Here is a 24,484-nt window from a genome sequence, read left to right as displayed (position 1 = left end):
CCGACGACAGAACAGTGGTAGGCCTGATCACCGACAATGATGAGACAGCCTATAGGGAGGAGGTCAGAGACCTGGCCGTGTAGTGCCAGAATAACAACCTCTCCCTCAACGTGATCAAGACAAAGGAGATGATTGTGGACTACAGGAAAAGGAGGCCCTAGCACGCCCCCATTCTCATCGATGGGGCTGTAGTGGAGCAGGTTGAGAGCTTCAAGTTCCTTGGTGTCCACATCACCAACAAACTATCATGGTCCAAACACACCAAGACAGTCGTGAAGAGGGCACAACAAAGCCTATTCCCCCTCAGGAGACTGAAAAGATTAGGCATGGATCCTCAGATTCTCAAAAAGTTCTACAGCTGCACCATGGAGAGCATCCTGACTGGTTGCATCACCGCCTGGTATGGCAACTGCTCGGCCTCCGACCGCAAGGCACTACAGAGGGTAGTGCGTACGGCCCAGTACAACACTGGGGCCAAGCTTCCTGCCATCCAGGACCTCTATACCAGGCGGTGTCAGAGGAAGGCCCTAAAAAAAAAAAAGACTACAGCCACCCTAGTCATAGGCTGTTCTCTCTGCTACCGCACGGCAAGCGATACCGGAGTGCCAAGTCTAGGTCCAAAAGGCTTCTTAACAGCTTCTAACCCCAAGCCATAAGACTCCTGAACAGCTAATCAAATGGCTACCCGGACTAATAGCTTTGTTTTTTTTTCATCACTACTCCTGGTTGAAGTATTTCCAATCTTCAGTCTTTTACTTCTTGTTTAACTGGCAGTATTCGTCTATCATTATTTAGACATTTCACATGTTCCTCTCTCTCCACCCCCTTTCTCTACGATATCTTTGACTCAGGTACGGTAGTCCTCCACTCAGATGAGAGAGACATAAATCGTTGTGTGTGTCACTGTGGTGTTTTTAAGCAAAATACTTTATAGTCCACCTGATAGAGATGGACCCAAGGGTACGCTACACATGTGATCAGGCTCTTCAGCACCCCTGGTAAAGTGCAAGTATGTACAAGAAACAGCTTGACCTGGCAATCTTTGCGGTCTAAAATGTTGAGATTAAGTGGCATCGAAAAGTCTGCCATGATTCTATACCCTAACCTGTGAACTGTGTAAGAGGCAATATAGTGACAAATTGTTAGTTGTAATCCATTCGGTTTAGATTTTCAGCCCTCTTATCAAAATATTATAAGTGATAAGAGCTTAGGGCTGTGGCCGTCATGACATTTTGTCAGCCGGTGATTGTCAAGCAAATAACTGCCGATCTCACGGTAACTGATCGTAATTAACATAAACACATTTAGCATCTCCTGGCTTCCACGCATAGCCTACAAGCCACTGATGCAGACCTTCGGAACATCTACATTTAAAAAAAGTCTAATAAATCCATGCAATATAGCCTACACCATCACAAATCCATTATTTATTTTAGGCAGGTCTAAAGAAACATGATATGAAGAAAATGTAGTCTCTTTCAGAAGAACAGAATAGCATTCTCAGAGTTGTCCTTGTTAGGCCCTGATCTGCCTATGCCATACGGCTGTGGGCTACACTAGTTAGCAGACAAGCTTAGAATTCCGTGGTATTATTTTATATTATGAAGAATACAATTGAACATAGCTGAATAAAATAGAAATATATTTTTCACCAAACGATTTGGGGGAGTGCGCACATGCGGCTATTCTTTTTTGAGAGGTTAACAAAGAAACAGGTACTCCTATATGCTTAATTTAGAGTTATTTATGTAACATTAGTTGTGATACAAACGTTGGGCTATATGTTTAGATTTTTAATACATTCTAAGGCTGCATGATTTGAAAAAAGTTGCATGAAAGGCATGAGCTCTGCTTTGTTTTTTGCGCAGGCTGTACACACTTAAGTCTCTCATTCACAATTTGACAAGCACTTGATAATGCCACAAATTTCCCGGCAGCCTCCCCTTTGTATGGCCATAATGCCCCCTAAAAAAAAACATGCCTTTTGCGGCCAGTGGCCATTGTGCCCTTGGGTACAAGCAGAGATATATGAATCATTCAGCCATAAGTAGCAGCACATAGTTCAAAACAGATGCATAAATATCTTGTCCATAGTCTCGAGATGGTGAGGTTGGGTCGATGGCTGCTCTGAGCAGTGTCATATCCTGCTGTCAGTGGCACTCCACTTGTGGGATCACAATTCCCTGGCCATGCTCCTCTGGGAGGCAGGCATCATCCCCGTCCAAGTTGTTTAAATCCTAAACATGGAAAATCATGTTAAATTTAAAAACAACCACATTTTTTGTTAGATAAGACTTCATTACATTTTCATAGTGCCTCCTTTAAATCTATACCTCCACATTGCCAGGGAAGGTGACAGGATTCTGTGCTTGTCCCATTTCCCATAGCTGGTTGGGGGTCAGATTTTGCTCAATGTGCAGAGAATGTTTATCCCATCCATTGGTAAAGCTGTCTAGGTCTGCTTGGAGTCATGGGAGGAATACATAGCGCGCACAGAATAGGTGAAGGCTGTTTGACAGGTCAAGGGAGCCCTGTGTAGGACATTGTAAAAGATGTTTGACCCGGCCATCCACACATCCCACCATAACTGTTCAAAACCTGAAAGCATACGAGAGAACATTTGAAGCAACATAATGAAACATTCAACATCATACCCTGTCCTACACAACTCATTACTATTATTGTAACCTTTCTGAGCATAAGGAGATTTAATTGGTCAAAGTATTCTAAGGCACTTTGCATTTCTACTTCACTGTCTCCTGTTGAATTTAACTGTTTCTAAACAGTTTTCTTCAATGCATGTGAGAGATTGAATTGACATTGGATTATATAGCTACAGTGAGGGAACAAAATATTTGATCCCCTGCTTATTTTGTACGTTTGCCCACTGACAAAGACATGATCAGTCTGTAATTTTAATGGTAGGTTTATTTGAACAGTGAGAGACAGAATAACAACAAAAAAATCCAGAAAAGCACATGTAAAAAATGTTATAAATTGATTTGCATTTTAATGAGGGAAATAAGTATTTGACCCCCTCTCAATCAGAAAGATTTCTGGCTCCCAGGTGTGTTTTATACAGGTAACGAGCTGAAATTAGGAGCACACTCTTAAAGGGAGTGCTCCTAATCTCAGCTTGTTACCTGTATAAAAGACACCTGTCCACAGAAGCAATCAATCAAATTCCAAACTCTCCACCATGGCCAAGACCAAAGAGCTCTCCAAGGATGTCAGGAACAAGATTGTAGACCTACACGAGGCTGGAATGGGCTACAAGACCATCGCCAAGCAGCTTGGTGAGAAGGTGACAACAGTTGGTGCGATTATTCGCAAATGGAAGAAACACAAAATAACTGTCAATCTCCCTCGGCCTGGGGCTCCATGCAAGATCTCTCCTCGTGGAGTTGCAATGATCATGAGAACGGTGAGGAATCAGCCCAGAACTACACGGAAAGATCTTGTCAATGATCTCAAGGCAGCTGGTACCATAGTCACCAAGAAAACAATTGGTAATACACTACACCGTGAAGGACTGAAATCCTGCAGCACCCGCAAGGTCCCCCTGCTCAATAAAGCACATATACAGGCCCGTCTGAAGTTTGCCAATGAACATCTGAATGATTCAGAGGAGAACTGGGTGGAAGTGTTGTGGTCAGATGAGACCAAAATGGAGCTCTTTGGCATCAACTCAACTCGCCGTGTTTGGAGGAGGAGGAATGCTGCCTATGACCGCAAGAACACCATCCCCACCGTCAAACATGGAGGTGGAAACATTATGCTTTGGGGGTGTTTTTCTGCTAAGGGGACAGGACAACTTCACCGCATCAAAGGGACGATGGACGGGGCCATGTACCGTCAAATCTTGGGTGAGAACCTCCTTCCCTCAGCCAGGGTATTGAAAATGGGTCGTGGATGGGTATTCCAGCATGACAATGACCCAAAACAAACGGCCAAGGCAACAAAAGACTGGCTCAAGAAGAAGCACATTAAGGTCCTGGAGTGGCCTAGCCAGTCTCCAGACCTTAATCCCATAGAAAATCTGTGGAGGGAGCTGAAGGTTCGAGTTGCCAAACGTCAGCCTCGAAACCTTAATGATTTGGAGAAGATCTGCAAAGAGGAGTGGGACAAAATCCCTCCTGAGATGTGTGCAAACCTGCTTGCCAACTACAAGAAATGTCTGACCTCTGTGATTGCCATCAAGGGTTTTGCCACAAAGTACTAAGTCATGTTTTGCAGAGGGGTCAAATACTTATTTCCTCATTAAAATGCAAATCAATTTATAACATTTGACATGCGTTTTTCTAGATTTTTTGTTGTTGTTATTCTGTCTCTTTATATATTTTTTTAGTAATTTAGCAGACGCTCTTATCCAGAGCGACTTACAGTTAGTGAGTGCATACATTTTTTTTCATACTGGCCCCCCGTGGGAAACGAACCCACAACCCTGGTGTTGCAAGCGTCATGCTCTACCAACTGAGCTACAGGGGACTTCTGTTCAAATAAACCTACCATTAAAATATAGACTGATCATGTCTTTGTCAGTGGGCAAACGTACAAAATCAGCAGGGGATCAAATACTTTTTTCCCCTCACTGTAGGTTTCCATCCAATTGGCGACAGAATTTCATGCAAATATTCTAAAGTCTGCGTAAAGAAAATATGCAAATCTTCCTAACAGTGGTGTTTCCACCAAACAGACTTGTTGACGATACAAAATCAGTGCGTGATGACGTAGTGTACACAAAACCCATCACATTTACAACTCTACCGATAGTTTGTCACAAAACTGTTTGCGTTAAATAGTAAACGTGCCCACTCTGGTCTTGGTACGTGCGCTATACCCAACAGCTTGCAGATACAACAGCGTCACGCACTGTAGGCTGTGCGGGTAGGCTAGTCTACAAGACTGTTGGAAAAGCATTCCTGGTGAAGCTGGTTGAGAGAATGCCAAGAGTGTGCAAAGCTGTCATCAAGGCAAAGGGTGGCTACTTTGAAGAATCTAAACACAATTAACACTTTTTTGGTTACTACATAATTCCATGTGTTATTTCATAGTTTTGATGTCTTCACTATTATTCTACAATGTAGAAAATAGTAAAAATAAAGTAGGTGTCCAAACCTTTAACTAGTACTGTATACAAAAAAGCTGGGCTGTTGTATAATTCAAACCCATTATGAATAGAAAAGTCGCTCTGGATAAGAGCGTCTGCTAAATGACGTACATGTAAATGTAAAAGCATTCGATTATCCACATTGAGTCAGACAAACATTACAAACTTTAAATACCATGGGAGATCTATCGGTTACCTTTCTTGAGAAGCTGTCTATGCCACCAAATCTTACAAAGCCATATCTGTTGAAAGACCGTTTTGTATACTTGCCAAATCAGCCATCTTGCGGTAAAATATAACAGAGGCAGCATTGTATGGGCTATGAGTTATATGACTAAATGTGTACCCCCGAACTGAAGCTTACCTGATCAACTTGTGGTTGGTGTCCACATGTATGAGGGGAAAGAGGACCCCCAAAAGAGTATATTCTTCTGACAACACATCCAAGTCGTGCCATTCTTTCCTGTATTACTGCAGCACCTACACGATGCACTGAGTCCCACACTCAGGTCCACTGGACTCGATGACCCAGTGCTTTTAGACGTTCTCTCGCTATCCTAATTGTGGCAAACTTGTCTTGATTGTGGCCACCAGATTGTCCAGCTCCTCGTCTATCATTTGGCTGTATGTTCCCCTCACCACGATACCGTATTCCTGCATTCTGCCTTAGTCAGTTTGTGTTGAGATGCCAAGCAGTTTGGTGATGCAAGGTACAGGCAGATCCATTTCAATCAGCTGTCGAAGGTGCTGTTCTGACACAATCAGTTTAGGACGTCCCATTTCACCATCCAACTCAACAACACATCTTTCTTCCATTTCAGCATTGACTAGACTATACAGGTCAGAGAGACCCTGTACTACCTCTTGAGGCAAGTCTACTTGATTTGCTAGTGAGCTGATAAATATAATCTCAATGGTGCAGACAAACTGTAAGTAATCAAGATCCAGAGGAAGGCGTTGCATGGCCTGCTGCAATCTGTACAGGAGCTTCTCCATAATGTGTCTTTCCATCGCCAGTGAGGACATATGAAAATTGTAATTTGAAATTATGTCAACCAAACAACTGGTATCAGGCAAGATTGGGTCTAGGCTTCAGGTATTGTTATGGGAATAGCCATTTAGGGTTGTCACTGTTATATCTCTCTCGCTCTCACTAGCGTGCGCGCACACACGAACAAATCTTTCACTACGGCTGACAATGGCTAGTTGTAACGTTACAGGCATGCAGTCTTGCGATTCATTCCATTTGGCTACCTAGTCCGACACCAAAGCCAGCCAACAAAACTAACGTACGTCAAATTTGTCAGTCACGGCTCAATAATGTACGGATATTAGAAGCGTGTTTATCCAATACATTTAATGACAAACCATCTAACTACTTAAGTAAACATATTAATTACCTGTTGCCCAAAGTTCGGCGCAGTTGTTGGTAACTGGTTCGCCACGTTCAGAACATGATGCAGCCACGCGTGGGGGGAGATTTGGCGCGTCAGGCCATCTGGTTAAGTAGCCAATAGAAAAAAATCCTGTCTATCATGTTCTTTGATTGGGTTAAGATGAACCGTCACTCCAAAACTAGTTGACCAATGGAGACTCATTGTCTACGCCTCCGTCTAAACCCCGCCCTTCATGAAAAAAAAAAGACTGGCAGTGAAAGCAAAGATATGAGTAGCGTAACCAAAAGTTAGTAAATGCAGGCAAGAGTTTAGGCAAAATGAATTCAGTAGGATTGTTTGTTAGGAAAGCGTTTGGGTTTTGCTTCTGACCTCATTATTTTTGTTTACATTTTTATAAATTTTGCTTTCAATTGTTTGGTTTTTGATTTCAACATCCATTATTTCACCCTTCCTCGAAAATATAATGTTTACATTTTCAACTTTATTTTTCATGTTTACTATTTATTTTATTTTCAATTCAATACATATGGTGTGAAATGGTCCCCATACAAATAAGCCATACAATTTTTGTTAACCAAATTCGACACTCTCATGAACCTCGCTTGGTGAGCAAAAAAATAAAATAACGCCACCTGCTGGAGAAGACCGATTTTGGGCCCAGTTATCCCTAGCTACCACAGCCACAAAGTCCATATTGGCTATATAGTAGACATTCATGAAAACCAAAAAATGCTTTTTAAAATCACGTTTTAAGGAGATACATTTAAGAAATAGGCGGGGTTTATGACTTTGTGGCTGTAGTAACTAGTGACGACCGTTATCCCTCTCGCTTCGCTCTTCCTCTCTGGTCCAATGAATTTCAACGTTCTACACGGAGAATCATAAGATGGCGACCGCGGAACCGGTGAGTACCTTTACCGACCAAAATATTTTAGAACGTTTATTGGAATCCGTTGTCCAAGATACGTTATTACCCCAAATGTAGTATTAATAGCTTGAATCTAATCACTTAAAAGGAATGCATGTTTACATGGTCGTATTTTCGGCTATTCTTGCCCTTGTAGAAACTTTCTGTGCAACGACCCAAGCAGTGCAAAGACAAGTGAGAGGGGAATGCTCACTAGCTATGTGAATCGTCTAATGTAGCTAACTAACAACAAGTTCGGTAAATGTTGTAACAGCTGTTAAATCTGCTTGGTCGGGCATTTGCGCTTACCTAGATGTTAGTAAATTATGTATTTTGTCAAACATAAATGTGTTTTAATGAAAGAAAAAGTGGACTATAAATGGTATAGTTAGCTAGTTGTCAACTTTTGCTTTCTTGGACTAGTTAGTCTGTGTTGTTTCCACTTTAGGCTAGCTATCTAACTAGCTGCTAGACAGTTCACCAACTTGCCCAATCATTATGGCTGGTGCAATACATTTACGCTCATCAGTATTTCCACCCTAGCTAAAAGCAAACTGTGTATTTCATTGATTTTAAATAATGTTGGACCATCTAGCCTATGTAAATAGTATCTTGAAAGTATGTTGCAAAAAACTAAAGTCCGATGTAATTTACCTAAACTCACCATCAACCCAGCTTTGTATATAAAAAAAGAAAACAAATCAAACTTACCAATGACCCAAGTCATGGCAGTCCTGCAAGATCGCACTTCTTACTACTTTCAAATTGTTTTCCGCTAGGAAATTAATTTAAATCCACCCCAACATGCTGAAGAAGGAGCAGAAGCAGAGACTGGTCAGGAGATAGTGAGCCCGGAGAGCTACATCAAACACCCCCTACAGAACAAGTAAGTTGACCCAGGCTACTGCTCTTTGAAAACCATTACCATTAGACTGCTGCTCTGTGGTAAGGAAAGTTTACCTGCGAAAGACGTCCAGGGAGTAGTTTTCTGTAAGAGTGGTGTGTATTAATCTGAATGTGTAAATTATCATGTAGATCCCACCAGCGAATAAACTGTAAACTATAAAAATAGTCTCTCTCTCTCTCTCATTCATATATATATATATATATATATATATATATATATATACAGTGAGGGGAAAAAAGTATTTGATCCCCTGCTGATTTTGTACGTTTGCCCACTGACAAAGACATTATCAGTCTATAATTTTAATGGTAGGTTTATTTGAACAGTGAGAGACAGAATAACAACAAAAAAATCCAGAAAAACGCATGTCAAAAATGTTATGAATTGATTTGCATTTTACTGAGGGAAATAAGTATTTGACCCCTCGGCAAAACATGACTTAGTACTTGGTGGCAAAACCCTTGTTGGCAATCACAGAGGTCAGACGATTCTTGTAGTTGGCCATCAGGTTTGCACACATCTCAGGAGGGATTTTGTCCCACTCCTCTTTGCAGATCTTCTCCAAGTCATTAAGGTTTCGAGCCTGACGTTTGGCAACTCAAACCTTCAGCTCCCTCCACAGATTTTCTATGGGATTAAGGTCTGGAGACTGGCTAGGCCACTCCAGGACCTTAATGTGCCTCTTCTTGAGCCACTCCTTTGTTGCCTTGGCCGTATGTTTTGGGTAATTGTCATGCTGGAATACCCATCCACGACCCATTTTCAATGCCCTGGTTCTCACCCAAGATTTGACGGTACATGGCGCCGTCCATCGTCCCTTTGATGCGTTGAAGTTCAAATCAAATCAAATCAAATTTTATTGGTCACATGAGCCGAATACAACAGGTGCAGACATTACAGTGAAATGCTTACTTACAGCCCTTAACCAACAGTGCATTTATTTTAAACAAAAAAAGTACAAATAAAACAACAACAAAAAAAAGTGTTAGTAGGGAGGCTATATATACAGGGGGGTACCGTTGCAGAGTCAATGTGCGGGGGCACCGGCTAGTTGAGGTAGTTGAGGTAATATGTACATGTGGGTAGAGTTAAAGTGACTATGCATAAATACTTAACAGAGTAGCAGCAGCGTAAAAAGGATGGGGTGGGGGGGGGCAGTGCAAATAGTCCGGGGTAGCCATGATTAGCTGTTCAGGAGTCTTATGGCTTGGGGGGTAGAAGCTGTTGAGAAGTCTTTGGACCTAGACTTGGCACTCCGGTACCGCTTGCCGTGCGGTAGCAGAGAGAACAGTCTATGACTAGGGTGGCTGGAGTCTTTGACAATTTTGAGGGCCTTCCTCTGACACCGCCTGGTATAGAGGTCCTGGATGGCAGGAAGCTTTGCCCCAGTGATGTACTGGGCCGTACGCACTACCCTCTGTAGTGCCTTGCGGTCGGAGGCCAAGCAGTTGCCATACCAGGAGGTGATGCAACCAGTCAGGATGCTCTCGATGGTGCAGCTGTAGAATTTTTTGAGGATCTGGGGACCCATGCCAAATCTTTTTAGTCTCCTGAGGGGGAATAGGCTTTGTCGTGCCCTCTTCACGACTGTCTTGGTGTGTTTGGACCATGATAGTTCGTTAGTGATGTGGACACCAAGGAACTTGAAGCTCTCAACCTGTTCCACTACAGCCCCGTCGATGAGAATGGGGGCGTGCTCAGTCCTCTTTTTTTTTCCTGTAGTCCACAATCATCTCCTTTGTCTTGGTCACGTTGAGGGAGAGGTTGTTGTCCTGGCACCACACGGCCAGATCTCTGACCTCCTCCCTATAGGCTGTCTCATCGTTGTCTGTGATCAGGCCTACCACTGTTGTGTCGTCGGCAAACTTAATGATGGTGTTGGAGTCGTGCCTGGCCATGCAGTCATGGGTGAACAGAGAGTACAGGAGGGGACTGAGCACACACCCCTGAGGGGCCCCCGTGTTGAGGATCAGTGTGGCAGATGTGTTGTTACCTACCCTTACCACCTGGGGGGCGGCCCGTCAGGAAGTCCAGGATCCAGTTGCAGAGGGAGGTGTTTAGTCCCAGGATCCTTAGCTTAGTGATGAGCTTAGAGGGCACTATGGTGTTGAATGCTGAGCTGTAGTCAATGAATAGCATTCTCACGTAGGTGTTCCTCTTGTCCAGGTGGGAAAGGGCAGTATGGAGTGCAATAGAGATTGCATCATCTGTGGATCTGTTGGGGCGGTATGCAAATTGGAGTGGGTCTAGGGTTTCTGGGATAATGCTGTTGATGTGAGCCATGACCAGCCTTTCAAAGCCAGAAATCTTTCTGATTGAGAGGGGGTCAAATCCTTATTTCCCTCATTAAAATGCAAATCAATTTATAACATTTTTGACATGCGTTTTTCTGGATTTTTTTGTTGTTATTCTGTCTCTCACTGTTCAAATAAATCTACCATTAAAATTATAGACTGATCATTTCTTTGTCAGTGGGCAAACGTACAAAATCAGCAGGGGATCAAATACTTTTTTCCCTCACTGTATGTATGTATATATATATATATATAACTCCCAGTTATTTATTGGGTAAAACACCAACGTTTTGGCATGATGCCTAAACGTTGATGTTTTACCCAATAAATTACAGGGAGTTATATACTACCGGTCAAAAGTTTTAGAACACCTACTTATTCAAGGGTTTTTCTTAATTTTTTACATTGTAGAATAATAGTGAAGACATCAAAACTGTGAAATAACATATATGGAATCATGTAGTAACCAAAAAAGTGTTAAACAAATCAAAATATATTGTAATGACCCAGACTGGATCATAAAGGAAAAAGAGACGGACACCAGATGTGCAGGCCAGAACACAGGTTTATTCCTAAACTGGGCTATTGTTCAGGCCACAGCCCACGCCGCTAAATTCAGAACGTACACAAATGCACAATGTAAAGTTAAGTGGCAGACTCATAGGAGAAGATCTAGAAAAGAGAGAGAGATGAGACAGTAGCCCCTATTTATGCATTTCAAAACCCTGCGGGATTACCCATCATACCCCCCCCCCCCTTTCCGTCTGTCCTGGCATATTTAATCCCTGCTAGCACCCATTAGAACAATAACACACCCATGAACACAGAACACAATACCGGGTTGTTACAATATTTTATATTGGAGATTCTTCAAATTGCCACCCTTTGCTTTGATGACAGCTTTGCACACTCATGGCAGTCTCTCAACCAGCTTCACCTGGAATGCTTTTCCAACAGTCTTGAAGGAGTTCCTACATATGCTGAGCACTTGTTGGCTGCTTTTCCTTCACTCTGCCGTCCGACTCATCCCAAACCATCTCAATTGGGTTGAGGTCGGGGGATTGTGGAAGCCAGGTCATCTGATGCAGCACTACATCACCCTCCTGCTTGGTAAAATAGCCCTTACACAGCCTGGAGGTGTGTTGGGTCATTGTCCTGTTGAAAAACAAATGATAGTCCCGCTAAGCCCAAATCAGATGGGATGGCGTATTGCTCCAGAATGCTGTGGTAGCCATGCTGGTTAAGTGTGCCTTGAATTCTAAATAAATCACAGACCGTGTCACCAGCAAAGCACCCGCAAACCATAACACCACCTCCTCCATGCTTTAAGGTGGGAACTACAAATGCGGAGATCATCCGTTCATCCACACCGCATCTTACAAAGACACGTCGATTTGAACCAAAAATCTCAAATTTGGACTCCAGGCCAAAGGACACATTTACACTGGTCTAATGTCCATTGGCTCAAACGCATTAAGAAGGAAAGAAATTCCACAAATTAACTTTTAACAAGGCACACCTGTTAATTGAAATGCATTCCAGGTGACTACCTCAAGAAGCTGGTTGAGAGAATGCCAAGAGTGTGCAAAGCTGTCATCAAGTTAAAGGGTGGCTATTTGAAGAATCTCAAATATATCATATATTTTGATTGGTTTAACACTTTTTTTAGTTACTACATGATTCCATATGTGTTATTTCAAAGTTTTGATGTCTTCACTATTATTCTTCAATGTAAAATTTAAAAAAAATAAAGAATAACCCTTGAATGAGTAAGTGTGTCCAAACTTTAGACTGGTACTGTGTGTGTGTGTGTGTGTGTGTATATATATATATATATATATATATATAACAGTGAGGGAAAAAAATATTTGATCCCCTGCTGATTTTGTACGTTTGCCCACTGACAAAGACATGATAAGTCTATAATTTTAACGGTAGGTTTATTTGAACAGTGAGAGACATAATATCAACAAAAAAATCCAGAACAACGCATGTCAAAAATGTTATAAATTGATTTGCAATTTAATGAGGGAAATAAGTATTTGACCCCCTCTCAATCAGATAGATTTCTGGCTCCCAGGTGTCTTTTATACAGGTAACGAGCTGAGATTAGGAGCACACTCTTAAAGGGAGTGCTCCTAATCTCAGCTTGTTACCTGTATAAAAGACACCTGTCCACAGAAGCAATCAATCAATCAGATTCCAAACTCTCCACCATGGCCAAGACCAAAGAGCTCTCCAAGGATGTCAGGGACAAGATTGTAGACCTACACAAGGCTGGAATGGGCTACAAGACCATCGCCAAGCAGCTTGGTGAGAAGGTGACAACAGTTGGTACGATTATTCGCAAATGGAAGAAACACAAAATAACTGTCAATCTCCCTCGGCCTGGGGCTCCATGCAAGATCTCACCTTGTGGAGTTGCAATGATCATGAGAAAGGTGAGGAATCAGCCCAGAACTACACGGGAGGATCTTGTCAATGATCTGAAGCATGCCCCATTCAAAAAATTCAGAACTAAGAACAGATATAGCCCCTGGTTCTCCTCAGACTTGACTGCCCTTGACCAGCACAAAAACATCCTGTGGCGTACTGCATTAGCATCGAACAGCCCCTGCGATATGCAACTTTTTAGGGAAGTCAGGAACCAATAGACACAATCAGTTAAGCAAAGGGTAGCTTTTTCAAACAGAAATGTGCATCCTGTAGCACTAACTCCAAAAAGTTTTGGGACACTGTAAAGTCCATGGAACATAAGAGCACCTCCTCCCAACTGCCCACTGCACTGAGGCTAGGAAACACTGTCACCACCGATAAATCTACGATAATCGAGAATTTCAACAAGCATTTTGCTACGGCTGGCCATGCTTTCCACCTGGCTACCACTACCCCGGCCACCAGCTCTGCACCCTCCGCTGCAACTTGCCCATGCCCCCCCGCTTCTCCTTCACACAAATTCAGACAGCTGATGTTCTGAAAGAGCTAAAAAATCTGGACCCCTACAAATCAGCTGCGCTAGACAATCTGGACCCTTTCTTTCTAAAATTAGCCGCCGAAATTGTCGCAACCCCTATTACTAGCCTGTTCAACCTATCTTTCGTAACGTCTGAGATCCCCAGAGATTGGAAAGCTGCCGCGGTCATCCCCCTCTTCAAAGGGGGTGACACTCTAGATCCAAACTGTTACAGACCTATATCCATCCTGCCCTGCCTTTCGAAAGTATTTGAAAGCCAAGTTAACAAACAGATCACCGACCTTTTCAAATCCCACCGTACCTTCTCCGCTATGCAATCCGGTTTCCAAGCTGGTCATGGGTGCACCTCAGCCACGCTCATGGTCCTAAACGATATTATAAACGCGATCGATAAAAGACAGTACTGCGCAGCCGTCTTCATCGACCTGGCCAAGGCTTTCGACTCTGTCAACCACCGCATTCTTATTGGCAGACTAAATAGCCTTGGTTTCTCTAATGACTGCCTCGCCTGGTTCACCAACTACTTCTCAGATAGAGTTCAATGTGTCAAAACGGAGGGCCGGTTGTCTGGACCTCTGGCCGTCTCTCTATGGGCGTGCCACAGGGTTCAATTCTCGGGCCGACTCTATTCTCTGTGTATATCAATGATGTCGCTCTTGCTGCTGGTGACACTCGGATCCACCTCTATGCGGACGACACCATTTTGTATACATCTGGCCCTTCATTGGACACTGTGTTAACAAACCTCCAAACGAGCTTCAATGCCATACAACACTCCTTCCGTAGCCTCCAACTGCTCTTAAACACTAGTAAAACTAAATGCATGCTCTTCAACCGAACGCTGCTTAAACCCGCCCACCCGACTAGAATCACTACTCTTGGCGGGTCTGACCTAGAGTATGTGGACAACTACAAATACCTAGGTGTCTGGTTAGACTGTAAACTATCCTTCCAGACTCACATTAAGCATCTCCAATCAAAAGTTAGATCTAGAATCGGCTTCCTATTTCGCAACAAAGCATCCTTCACTCATGCTGCCAAACATGCTCTCGTAAAACTGACTATCCTACCGATCCTTGACTTCGGCGATGTCATTTACAAAATAGCCTCCAACACCCTACTCAGCAAATTGGATGTAGTCTATCACAGTGCCATCCGTTTTGTCACCAAAGCCCCATATACTACCCACCATTGTGACCTGTACTCTCTTGTTGGCTGGCCCTCACTACATATTCGTCGCCAAACCCACTGGCTCCAGGTCATCTATAAATCACTGCTAGGCAAATCCCTGTCTTATCTTAGCTCACTGGTCACCATAGCAACACCCACCCATAGTCTGTGCTCCAGCAGGTATATCTCACTGGTCATCCCCAAAACCAACACCTCCTTTGGCCGCCATTCCTTCCAGTTCTCTGCTGCCAATGACTGGAACGAACTGCAAAAATCTCTGAAGCTGGAGACTCTTATCTCCATCACTAACTTTAAGCGTCAGTTGTCAGAGCAGCTTACCGATCACTGCACCTGTACACAGCCTTTCTGAAATTAGCCCACCCAACTACCTCATCCCCATATTGTTATTTATTTTGCTAATTTGCACCCCGGTATCTCTATTTGCACATCATCTTTTGCACATCTATCATTCCAGTATTATACGAAATTGTAACTATTTTGCACTATGGCCTATTTATTACCTTACCTCCATAACTTACTACATTTGAACACACTGTATATATATTTTCTGTTGTATTTTTGACTTTATGTTTTGTTTACCCCATATGTAACTCTGTGTTGTTGTTTTTATCGCACTGCTTTGCTTTATCTTGGCCAGGTCGCAGTTGTAAATGAGAAATTGTTCTTAACTGGCTTACCTGGTTAAGTAAAGGTGAAAAAAATATATAAAATACGTATTTCCCTCATTAAAATGCAAATCAGTTAATAACATTTTTGACATGCGTTTTTCAGGATTTTTTTGTTGTTATTCTGTCTCTCACTGTTCAAATAAACCTACCATTAAAATTATAGACTGATCATGTCTTTGTCAGTGGGCAAACGTACAAAATCAGCAGGGGATCAAATACTTTTTTCCCTCACTGTGTGTGTGTGTGTATATATATATATATACACACATACAGTTGAAGTCGGAAGTTTACATACACTTAGGTTGGAGTCATTAAAACTTGTTTTTCAACCACTCCACACATTTCTTGTTAACAAACTATAGTTTTGGCAAGTCGGTTAGGACATCTACTTTGTGCATGACACAAGTGATTTTTCCAACAATTGTTTAGCCGAAGAACACCATCCCAACCGTGAAGCATGGGGGTGGCAGCATCATGCTGTGGTGGTGCTTTGCTGCAGGAGTGACTGGTGCACTTCACAAAATAGATGGCATCATGTGGAAGGAATATTATGTGGATATATTGAAGCAACATCTCAAGACATCAGTCAGGAAGTTAAAGCTTGGTCGCAAATGGTTCTTCCAAATAGACAATGACCCCAAATATACTTCAAAAGTTGTGGCAAAATGGCTTAAGGACAACAAAGTCAAGGTATTGGAGTGGCCATCACAAAGCCCTGACCTCAATCCTATAGAAAATGTGTGGGCAGAACTGAAAAAGCGTGTGCGAGCAAGGAAGCCTTCAAACCTGACTCAGTTACACCAGCTCTGTCAGGAGGAATGGGCCAAAATTCACCCAACGTATTGTGGGAAGCTTGTGGAAGGCTACCCAAAACGTTTGACCCAAGTTAAACAATTGAAAGGCAATGCTACCAAATACTAATTGAGTGTATGTAAACTTCTGACCCACTGGGAAATAAATAAAAGCTGAAATAAATAATTCTCTCTACTATTATTCTGACATTTCACATTCTTAAAATAAAGTGGTGATCCTAACTGACCTAAGACAGGGATTTTTTACTAGGATTAAATGTCAGGAATTGTGAAACTGAGTTTAAATGTATTTGGCTAAGGTGTATGTAAACTTCCGACTTCAACTGTGTGTGTGTGTGTGTGCATATATATATATATATATATATATATACACACAGTGCTATGAAAAAGTATTTGCCCCCTTTCTAATTTCTCTACTTTTGCATATTTGTGATACTGAATGTTATCAGATCTTCAACCAAAACCTAATATTAGATAAAGGGAACATAAGTGAACAAATAACACAACAATTACATATTTATTTCATAAACAAAGTTATGCAACACCCAATTCCCCTGTGTGAAAAAGTAATTGCCCCCTTACACTCAATAACTGGTTGTGCCACCTTTAGCTGCAATGACTCCAACCAAATGCTTCCTGTAGTTGTTGATCAGTCTCTCACGTCGCTGTGGAGGAATTTTTGCCCTCTCTTCCATGCAGAACTGCTTTAACTCAGTGACGTGTGGGTTTTCAAGCATGAACTGCTCGTTTCAAGTCCTGCCACAACATCTAAATTGGGATTAAGTCTGGACTTTGACTAGGCCATTCCAAAACTTCCAATTTGTTGCTTTTTAGCAATTTTCATGGAGACTTGATTGTGTGTTTTGGATCATTGTCTTGCTGCATGACCCAGCTGCGCTTCAGCTTCAGCTCACAGACAGATGGTCTGACATTCTCCTGTAGAATTCTCTGATACAGAGCAGAATTCATGGTTCCTTCTATTAAGGCAAGTCGTCCAGGTTCTGAGGCAGCAAAGCATCCCCAAACCATCACACCACCATCACCATGCTTGACCTTTGGTATGATGTTCTAACTGTGGAATGCAGTGTTTGGTTTTCGCCAGGCATAATGGGACCCTACAGGAAGCATTTGGTTGGAGTCATTACAGCTAAAGGTGGCACAACCAGTTATTGAGTGTAAGGGGGCAATTACTTTTTCACACAGGGGAATTGGGTGTTGCATAACTTTGTTTATGAAATAAATTAAATAAATATGTAATTGTTGTGTTATTTGTTCACTTATGTTCCCTTTATCTAATATTAGGTTTTGGTTGAAGATCTGATAACATTCAGTATCACAAATATGCAAAAGTAGGAAAAATTAGAAAGGAGGCAAATACTTTTTCATAGCACTGTATATATTAGATAGGTAGATGAGTGTGCGACTCTCTTTATTTTTTATAGCTAATAAGTGTTCATACCACAAGATGGGTCTGTCTGTGTGTGATTACCAACCATGCATTTCACTTTGTTACTGCAGTCAAGCGCAGTTGAACTGCCCCCCCCATCATCCATAACTTCCTAATTTGCTTTGAGGTTTATGGGCTGTTGATTACCTTTGTTTACCATGTGTTTAATTAGCCAGTGTTTACTTTATGCAAATCCCATTTCTGTTTTGCCCCAACAGATGGTCTCTCTGGTTCTTCAAAAATGATAAGACCAAAACATGGCAGGCAAACCTCCGCCTCATCTCCAAGTTTGACACGGTTGAAGATTTCTGGGCGTAAGAATCAATAAGACTAAAGTTTTTTATTTATTTATTTATTTTGATGACATGGATTGAATGAGTATAAAAAGGATGATTGGAGATTATACCAACATGTCTTCATCATCCTGATAGCAATTAGTTCCTTCCCACTATACTGCAATTGTGTGTTGTACTAAGACCATTATCTTGTCATTTCAGTCTGTATAATCATATTCAATTGTCAAGCAATCTGATATCTGGATGCGACTACTCCCTCTTTAAGGTAGGTTTGTGGCATTTCAACAAGCAAACAAGGTAGCCCTTTTATTCCATGTAACTACATGGTATCTTTGCCACAAAGCCTAATTGTAAAGTGTACCTGGAAGAAAATTGTTCAGGACTGTTCAGCCATGGCCTCTTCTCCTGTGGTTTTAATGCAAGTAAAGCTGCCTCTCCTCTGGTGTGACAGGATGGCATTGAGCCCATGTGGGAGGATGAGCGGAACAAGCGAGGAGGGCGTTGGCTGATCACGCTCAGCAAGCAGCAGAGGAGACAAGACCTGGACCGCTTCTGGCTAGAAACAGTGAGTTAGTGTGGGTGTATGTCTCAGTGTGTGCGTGCGTGGACATTTTGGAATGAAATACAGCATCGACCTTCTCCCTGTGTAGCTGGATTAAGGAATTCTGTGATGCCACTGAAATGTTAATGTATGGTTCCATATTTTTTCCGGACACATCACCTGTCCAGCTTCTCTGCCTTGTTGGGGAGGCTTTCGACGACTATAGTGACGAAGTGTGCGGCGCAGTAGTCAATATTCGCACGAAAGGAGACAAAATCGCCATCTGGACGGCAGACTTTGACAACAGGGAAGCCATAACTCACATAGGGTAAGTTAGATCAATTTGAAGTCAATGTTTGTTAGTGTAGTTAGCGCTCCAACTTTGCTCTTGCTTTATAAAACCGACTCCTCAGGAAAATGTGTTGACTTACTAAAGAGTGTATAGTCTTAGTATAAAAAATGTATTTTGCCCTTGGTTAAATTACTACGCTCAATACCATTATATATATTTTTGCTACCACCTTCCGTCTCATATGGCCCTGTGTGTGTCAACAGGAGAGTGTATAAGGAGCGCTTGGGAATTCCAATGAAGATGACCATTGGCTACCAGTCCCACTCTGACACCGCCACCAAGAGCGGCTCCACCACCAAAAACAAGTTTGTTGTCTGAAAATGCACCATGTGCCTTGTTTTTTTGTTTTTGTCTACTTTTCATTGTGGGTGTGTTTGGTTTCCTTAACTGCAATGACTGCGTGACAAAATCTCATGACTATATACCAAAGCTTCGACAGAAACAGTCCTAGACCTGAGAACACAGGAAACCCTTTATTAACAGGACACACTACTTTCTCTGGAACCCCCCACCACCCACCCACACACATCTGCCAATGCTATTAATCCACGTGTCATAGCCACACAGGTGAACATGCAAACCTCAAAACGCGAATGAAGACTGTTCATAGTAGGAAATGTAAGATGTTCTGAGTGCTCTTATAAAGACAATTATTTTGTTGATTTATTTAATGCCAGGGAATTCATTTGAAATGCAAAAATAAAACATTTCTCTGTGCCCTTATATACAGCATTGTAATTGCTGTAATCCTTAATGATGTTACACCTTTTTAATTTATTATACCAATTTGCTTTTTAGCATTTTATTTTACTTGTTCTGTGCTATGGCCTTAAAGGATACGTTTTCTTTTTACAACCAAACATGTTATAGAAGATCCTTTTTTGTGATTTCACTTGTTTTTGAGAAACTTACCCCAAACAGCAAATCACTTCCTCATAGTCGTTGTGTAGTATAGGGCCTCTTCTATAACATATAATTTACATCAAAAATAGGTTTGGTTGTAGAAAAAAATTACTTCTCCTTTAATCCTCAAGTGCATGTAATCAAGCCTTTCAGATCATTTCATGACTCAATTAGTCTTTATGTTAACATGATTACAACTTTGGTTTTGCAATTCAGTAGAAACTGTTTTTATATTCTGGAATACTTTTTGCAACATGTAATTTGTACATTCCTTGTTATAAATGGTTTGATATTTGACTTACAGTGATGCTGTATTGCAATGTATACATTTATTAGTGATTGGTTTTGAACTTCTGCCTGCAATGGAAACACAGCACTAATGAGTCTTTAAATAAAGTTTTTCTGTGACTTCAGATCATTTCTAATGATATAAAATGGGCCTAATAATATAATATAGTATATGCCATTTCAACAACAGGAACCAACAGGAAACAATCTAACTTTCTATGCCACTTGTATTGCCATAGTTAGTTGGCCCACCCAGAAATAACCATCCTGACGCCCCTAGAGACTTAATGTAGAGCTAAATGATGTATAAAGCAATATTATAGTAGCTACACCTACAGTACCTACAGTATATCACCTGTTGTAGCATGTCATGAAAGCCTACAACAATGGCAACCCATGACATTGTGATGACACCAAATTAGAGCGTTCAAATACTTTCCATTTCATGGCTCATGAAAGTATAATGAGTTGCCATTATGCCATGCATGTTTCATTCTTTTGGCCAAGCACAAGCGCTACCAGTTACTTTCATAACCGCTGTTCAACATTCATACATTATGAAATGCATTTGGGTATTTTATTCCCAATGCATGAATAAACTGAGTTTTGCACTTTAGTTTGAAGGATTTTCCAATTGCTTAACTGTTAGGGTCAGTAATTCACTCATCGGAATAAAGTCAACAAGTTTCATCTCCTATTCTTCCCTCTAGAGGGTGCTCTGACCCCACAGCCAATCTTTGTAGTAGGTGCTTATTTGACCAACTAGTATGGGACCTTGATTGTCAGTTCTCTGCAGACCAGCATCGACTAGATCCACTGCATACAACTAGATCTAAAAAATGTATTTTATGGTTAAAAAATGTTTTTGGCTTTCTGCCAAGGTTGCTAATCACATGGGCAAGGCTACAATTTCGAACATTGCACGCACAGTGGATGTCTTTTCCAGAGGTGTTATTTTTAAATGAAGACTTCTTTGACTCAGACATAAAGAAGTCCAACAGAAACAAACCCTTCGCAGTAACACTTTATTTCAAGGGTACCTACATAAGGAGGGCTTCATAATCCATTCATAACCCATATACTGCATTCCAAAGCAGTACATAAACATTTAATACATCCTAGTGCTATGGCATTGCTCTCAGGACTGCAGATGTTAGCATACACACAGGAGACAAAGTCCCTTTTAAAGAGTTGAAGTATTCTATTCCATTCTGTGCTTGTATTGTAGGCTATAGTGGAGAGGATGACAGCTGATCAATTTCCAGAGGGTATGGCCCGGGCTTTCATTTCACTCCCGTCAGGATCAATGGGAGAATTTGTTATATGGGATTATGGGAATGGAAAGTATAATCAGGGAACCAATTAAGGACTTTTGTAGGGTTGTGTTCCAGGGTGCGAAGGATTTACTATAATGCCTTTGGTATAGAATTACAGTCAGGTCCATAATTACTGGCAGCCTTGATAAAGATGAGCAAAAGAGACTGTATAAAATCAATAATACAAATATTGAGCTATATTGTATAAAAAATATATAATAGGGAAATTATATTATTTTATACTAATACAATTGCTCAGAGAAAGAACATTTGTTTAACAAGTAATAAATAAAGAAACTCAAAAAGATAGGGGTCAAAATTATTGGCACTCCTGTTTTCAATATTCTAGCACCCTCCCCTTTTTCTAAAATATTTTATGAGATTGAAGAACACGTTGGTATGGATCTTAGACCATTCCGCCATACCGAATCGTTCCAGATCCTTAATATCTTTTGTCTGTGTTTATGGACTACCCTATTCAATTCAAACCACAGGTTTTCAAAGGGGTTCAAGTCGGGAGAGTGAGATGGCCATTGCAAAATGTTGATTTTGTGGTCAATTTTACCAGGTACTTTTCTGCATATGCTTCTGTTTTTCAACACCATATCCACTACTGGTGTGCGGGGTTAAAGAGCTCTATTTTCATGTCATCTGACCTTAGTACCGCTTGGAATTTGATCAATGGCATTGGCACTTGAATTGGAACCGGTGCTATGGTCAGATGACATGAAAATAGAGCTCTATGGCAAAGCACACAGGTGGTGAAATATACTCTATCCAATAGTGGGGAAAAAAAGTATTTAGTCAGCCACCAATTGTGCAAGTTCTCCCACTTAAAAAGATGAGAGAGGCCTGTAATTTTCATCATAGGTACACGTCAACTATGACAGACAAATTGAGAAAAAGAAATCCAGAAAATCACATTGTAGGATTTTTAATGAATTTATTTGCAAATTATGGTGGAAAATAAGTATTTGGTCAATAACAAAAGTTTCTCAATACTTTGTTATATACCCTTTGTTGGCAATGACACAGGTCAAACGTTTTCTGTAAGTCTTCACAAGGTTTTCACACACTGTTGCTGGTATTTTGGCCCATTCCTCCATGCAGATCTCCTCTAGAGCAGTGATGTTTTGGGGCTGTCGCTGGGCAACACGGACTTTCAACTCCCTCCAAAGATTTTCTATGGGGTTGAGATCTGGAGACTGGCTAGGCCACTCCAGGACCTTGAAATGCTTCTTACGAAGCCACTCCTTCGTTGCCCGGGCGGTGTGTTTGGGATCATTGTCATGCTGAAAGACCCAGCCACGTTTCATCTTCAATGCCCTTGCTGATGGAAGGAGGTTTTCACTCAAAATCTCACGATACATGGCCCCATTCATTCTTTCCTTTACACGGATCAGTCGTCCTGGTCCCTTTGCAGTAAAACAGCCCCAAAGCATGATGTTTCCACCCCCATGCTTCACAGTAGGTATGGTGTTCTTTGGATGCAACTCAGCATTCTTTGTCCTCCAAACACAACGAGTTGAGTTTTTACCAAAAAGTTATATTTTGGTTTCATCTGACCATATGACATTCTCCCAATCCTCTTCTGGATCATCCAAATGCACTCTAGCAAACTTCAGACGGGACTGGACATGTACTGGCTTAAGCAGGGGGACACGTCTGGCACTGCAGGATTTGAGTCCCTGGCGGCGTAGTGTGTTACTGATGGTAGGCTTTGTTACTTTGGTCCCAGCTCTCTGCAGGTCATTCACTAGGTCCCCCCGTGTGGTTCTGGGATTTTTGCTCACCGCTCTTGTGATCATTTTGACCCCACGGGGTGAGATCTTGCGTGGAGCCCCAGATCGAGGGAGATTATCAGTTGTCTTCCATTTCCTAATAATTGCTCCCACAGTTGATTTCTTCAAACCAAGCTGCTTACCTATTGCAGATTCAGTCTTCCCAGCCTGGTGCAGGTCTACAATTTTGTTTCTGGTGTCCTTTGACATCTCTTTGGTCTTGGCCATAGTGGAGTTTGGAGTGTGACTGTTTGAGGTTGTGGACAGGTGTCTTTTATACTGATAACAAGTTCAAACAGGTGCCATTAATACAGGTAAGGAGTGGAGGACAGAGGAGCCTCTTAAATAAGAAGTTACAGGTCTGTGAGAGCCAGAAATCTTGCTTGTTTGTAGGTGACCAAATACTTATTTTCCACCATAATTTGCAAATAAATTCATAAGAAATCCTACAATGTGATTTTCTGGATTTTTTTTCCTCAATTTGTCTGTCATAGTTGACGTGTACCTATGATGAAAATTACAGGCCTCTCTCATCTTTTTAAGTGGGAGAACTTGCACAATTGGTGGCTGACTAAATACTTTTTCCCCCACTATATGGCTCTGGTTAGAGGGTGCATGAGCCAAAAGAGAAGTGTGGGAAATATACCTAACATCTTGTGACGAGTACTGAGGATACCAAGAGGCAGGACGCAGATGCTGGAACAACAAAGAGTGAGTACATGACAAGACACTAACAATCACACAAACAACACAACACTGAACAGTCCAGGGCTATATAGGGGTGATGATGAGGTGCAGGTGCGCTGGAGGTGATTAGGGTGCGTTGGGTTTCCATTCCAGTGTTGCAGAGGTGGTGCGCTCAGACCGGTGGCTCAGTACACCGGCGAATCAGAGCACCGGAGGAGAGCAACAGGAGGAGACGTGACAGTACCCCCCCGGAATTGCGGCTCCCGCCACAGGACGTCGCCAGCCAAGAGGACGACCCCAAGTACGAGGAGCGGGCCGGTCAGGGCGGCGACGGTGGAAGTCCCGAATTCGGTTGGGGTCCAGAACGTCCCCAGCCGGAACCCAGCTCCTCTCCTCAGGACCATACCCCTCCCAGTCTACCAGGTAATGGAGCCATCCCCACGGAACCTGGAGTCCAGCAGGTCCCTCACCGCATACACCGGACTCCCGTCAATGTCCAGGGGCGGAGGAGACGTACCCCGGAGGACGGCATCCGCCAGAGGAACAGGAACCACCGGCCTGAGGAGAGACACATGAAAAGTGGGTGAGACACGGTAGTGAGGGGGAAGGAGCA

General features: G+C 42.1%; 1 protein-coding gene and 1 long non-coding RNA gene across 2 annotated transcripts; one reads left to right on the top strand and one right to left on the bottom strand.

Annotated features, from left to right (window-relative positions):
* Positions 1 to 1,846: 1,846 nt before the first annotated feature.
* On the bottom strand, positions 1,847 to 8,140 carry LOC121539422. The gene is made up of 4 exons (XR_005995366.1): positions 8,126 to 8,140; positions 6,511 to 6,608; positions 2,334 to 2,598; positions 1,847 to 2,237 (listed from the first exon to the last, which is right to left on the bottom strand). It is a non-coding gene; the product is annotated as an uncharacterized LOC121539422 (long non-coding RNA).
* On the top strand, positions 7,182 to 20,212 carry LOC121539420 (eukaryotic translation initiation factor 4E-1A). The gene is made up of 7 exons (XM_041847913.2): positions 7,182 to 7,411; positions 8,194 to 8,300; positions 17,926 to 18,021; positions 18,205 to 18,268; positions 18,455 to 18,568; positions 18,733 to 18,872; positions 19,100 to 20,212. Exons 1-7 carry the CDS (start codon positions 7,394 to 7,396, stop codon positions 19,212 to 19,214), a joined length of 654 nt encoding a protein of 217 aa, XP_041703847.1. The 5' UTR covers positions 7,182 to 7,393; the 3' UTR covers positions 19,215 to 20,212.
* The last annotated feature ends 4,272 nt before the right edge of the window (positions 20,213 to 24,484 follow it).

The sequence above is a fragment of the Coregonus clupeaformis genome, chromosome 25 (assembly GCF_020615455.1).
Source record: "Coregonus clupeaformis isolate EN_2021a chromosome 25, ASM2061545v1, whole genome shotgun sequence".
NCBI lineage: Eukaryota > Metazoa > Chordata > Actinopteri > Salmoniformes > Salmonidae > Coregonus > Coregonus clupeaformis.
This window is presented reverse-complemented; position numbering and strand designations above follow the sequence as displayed.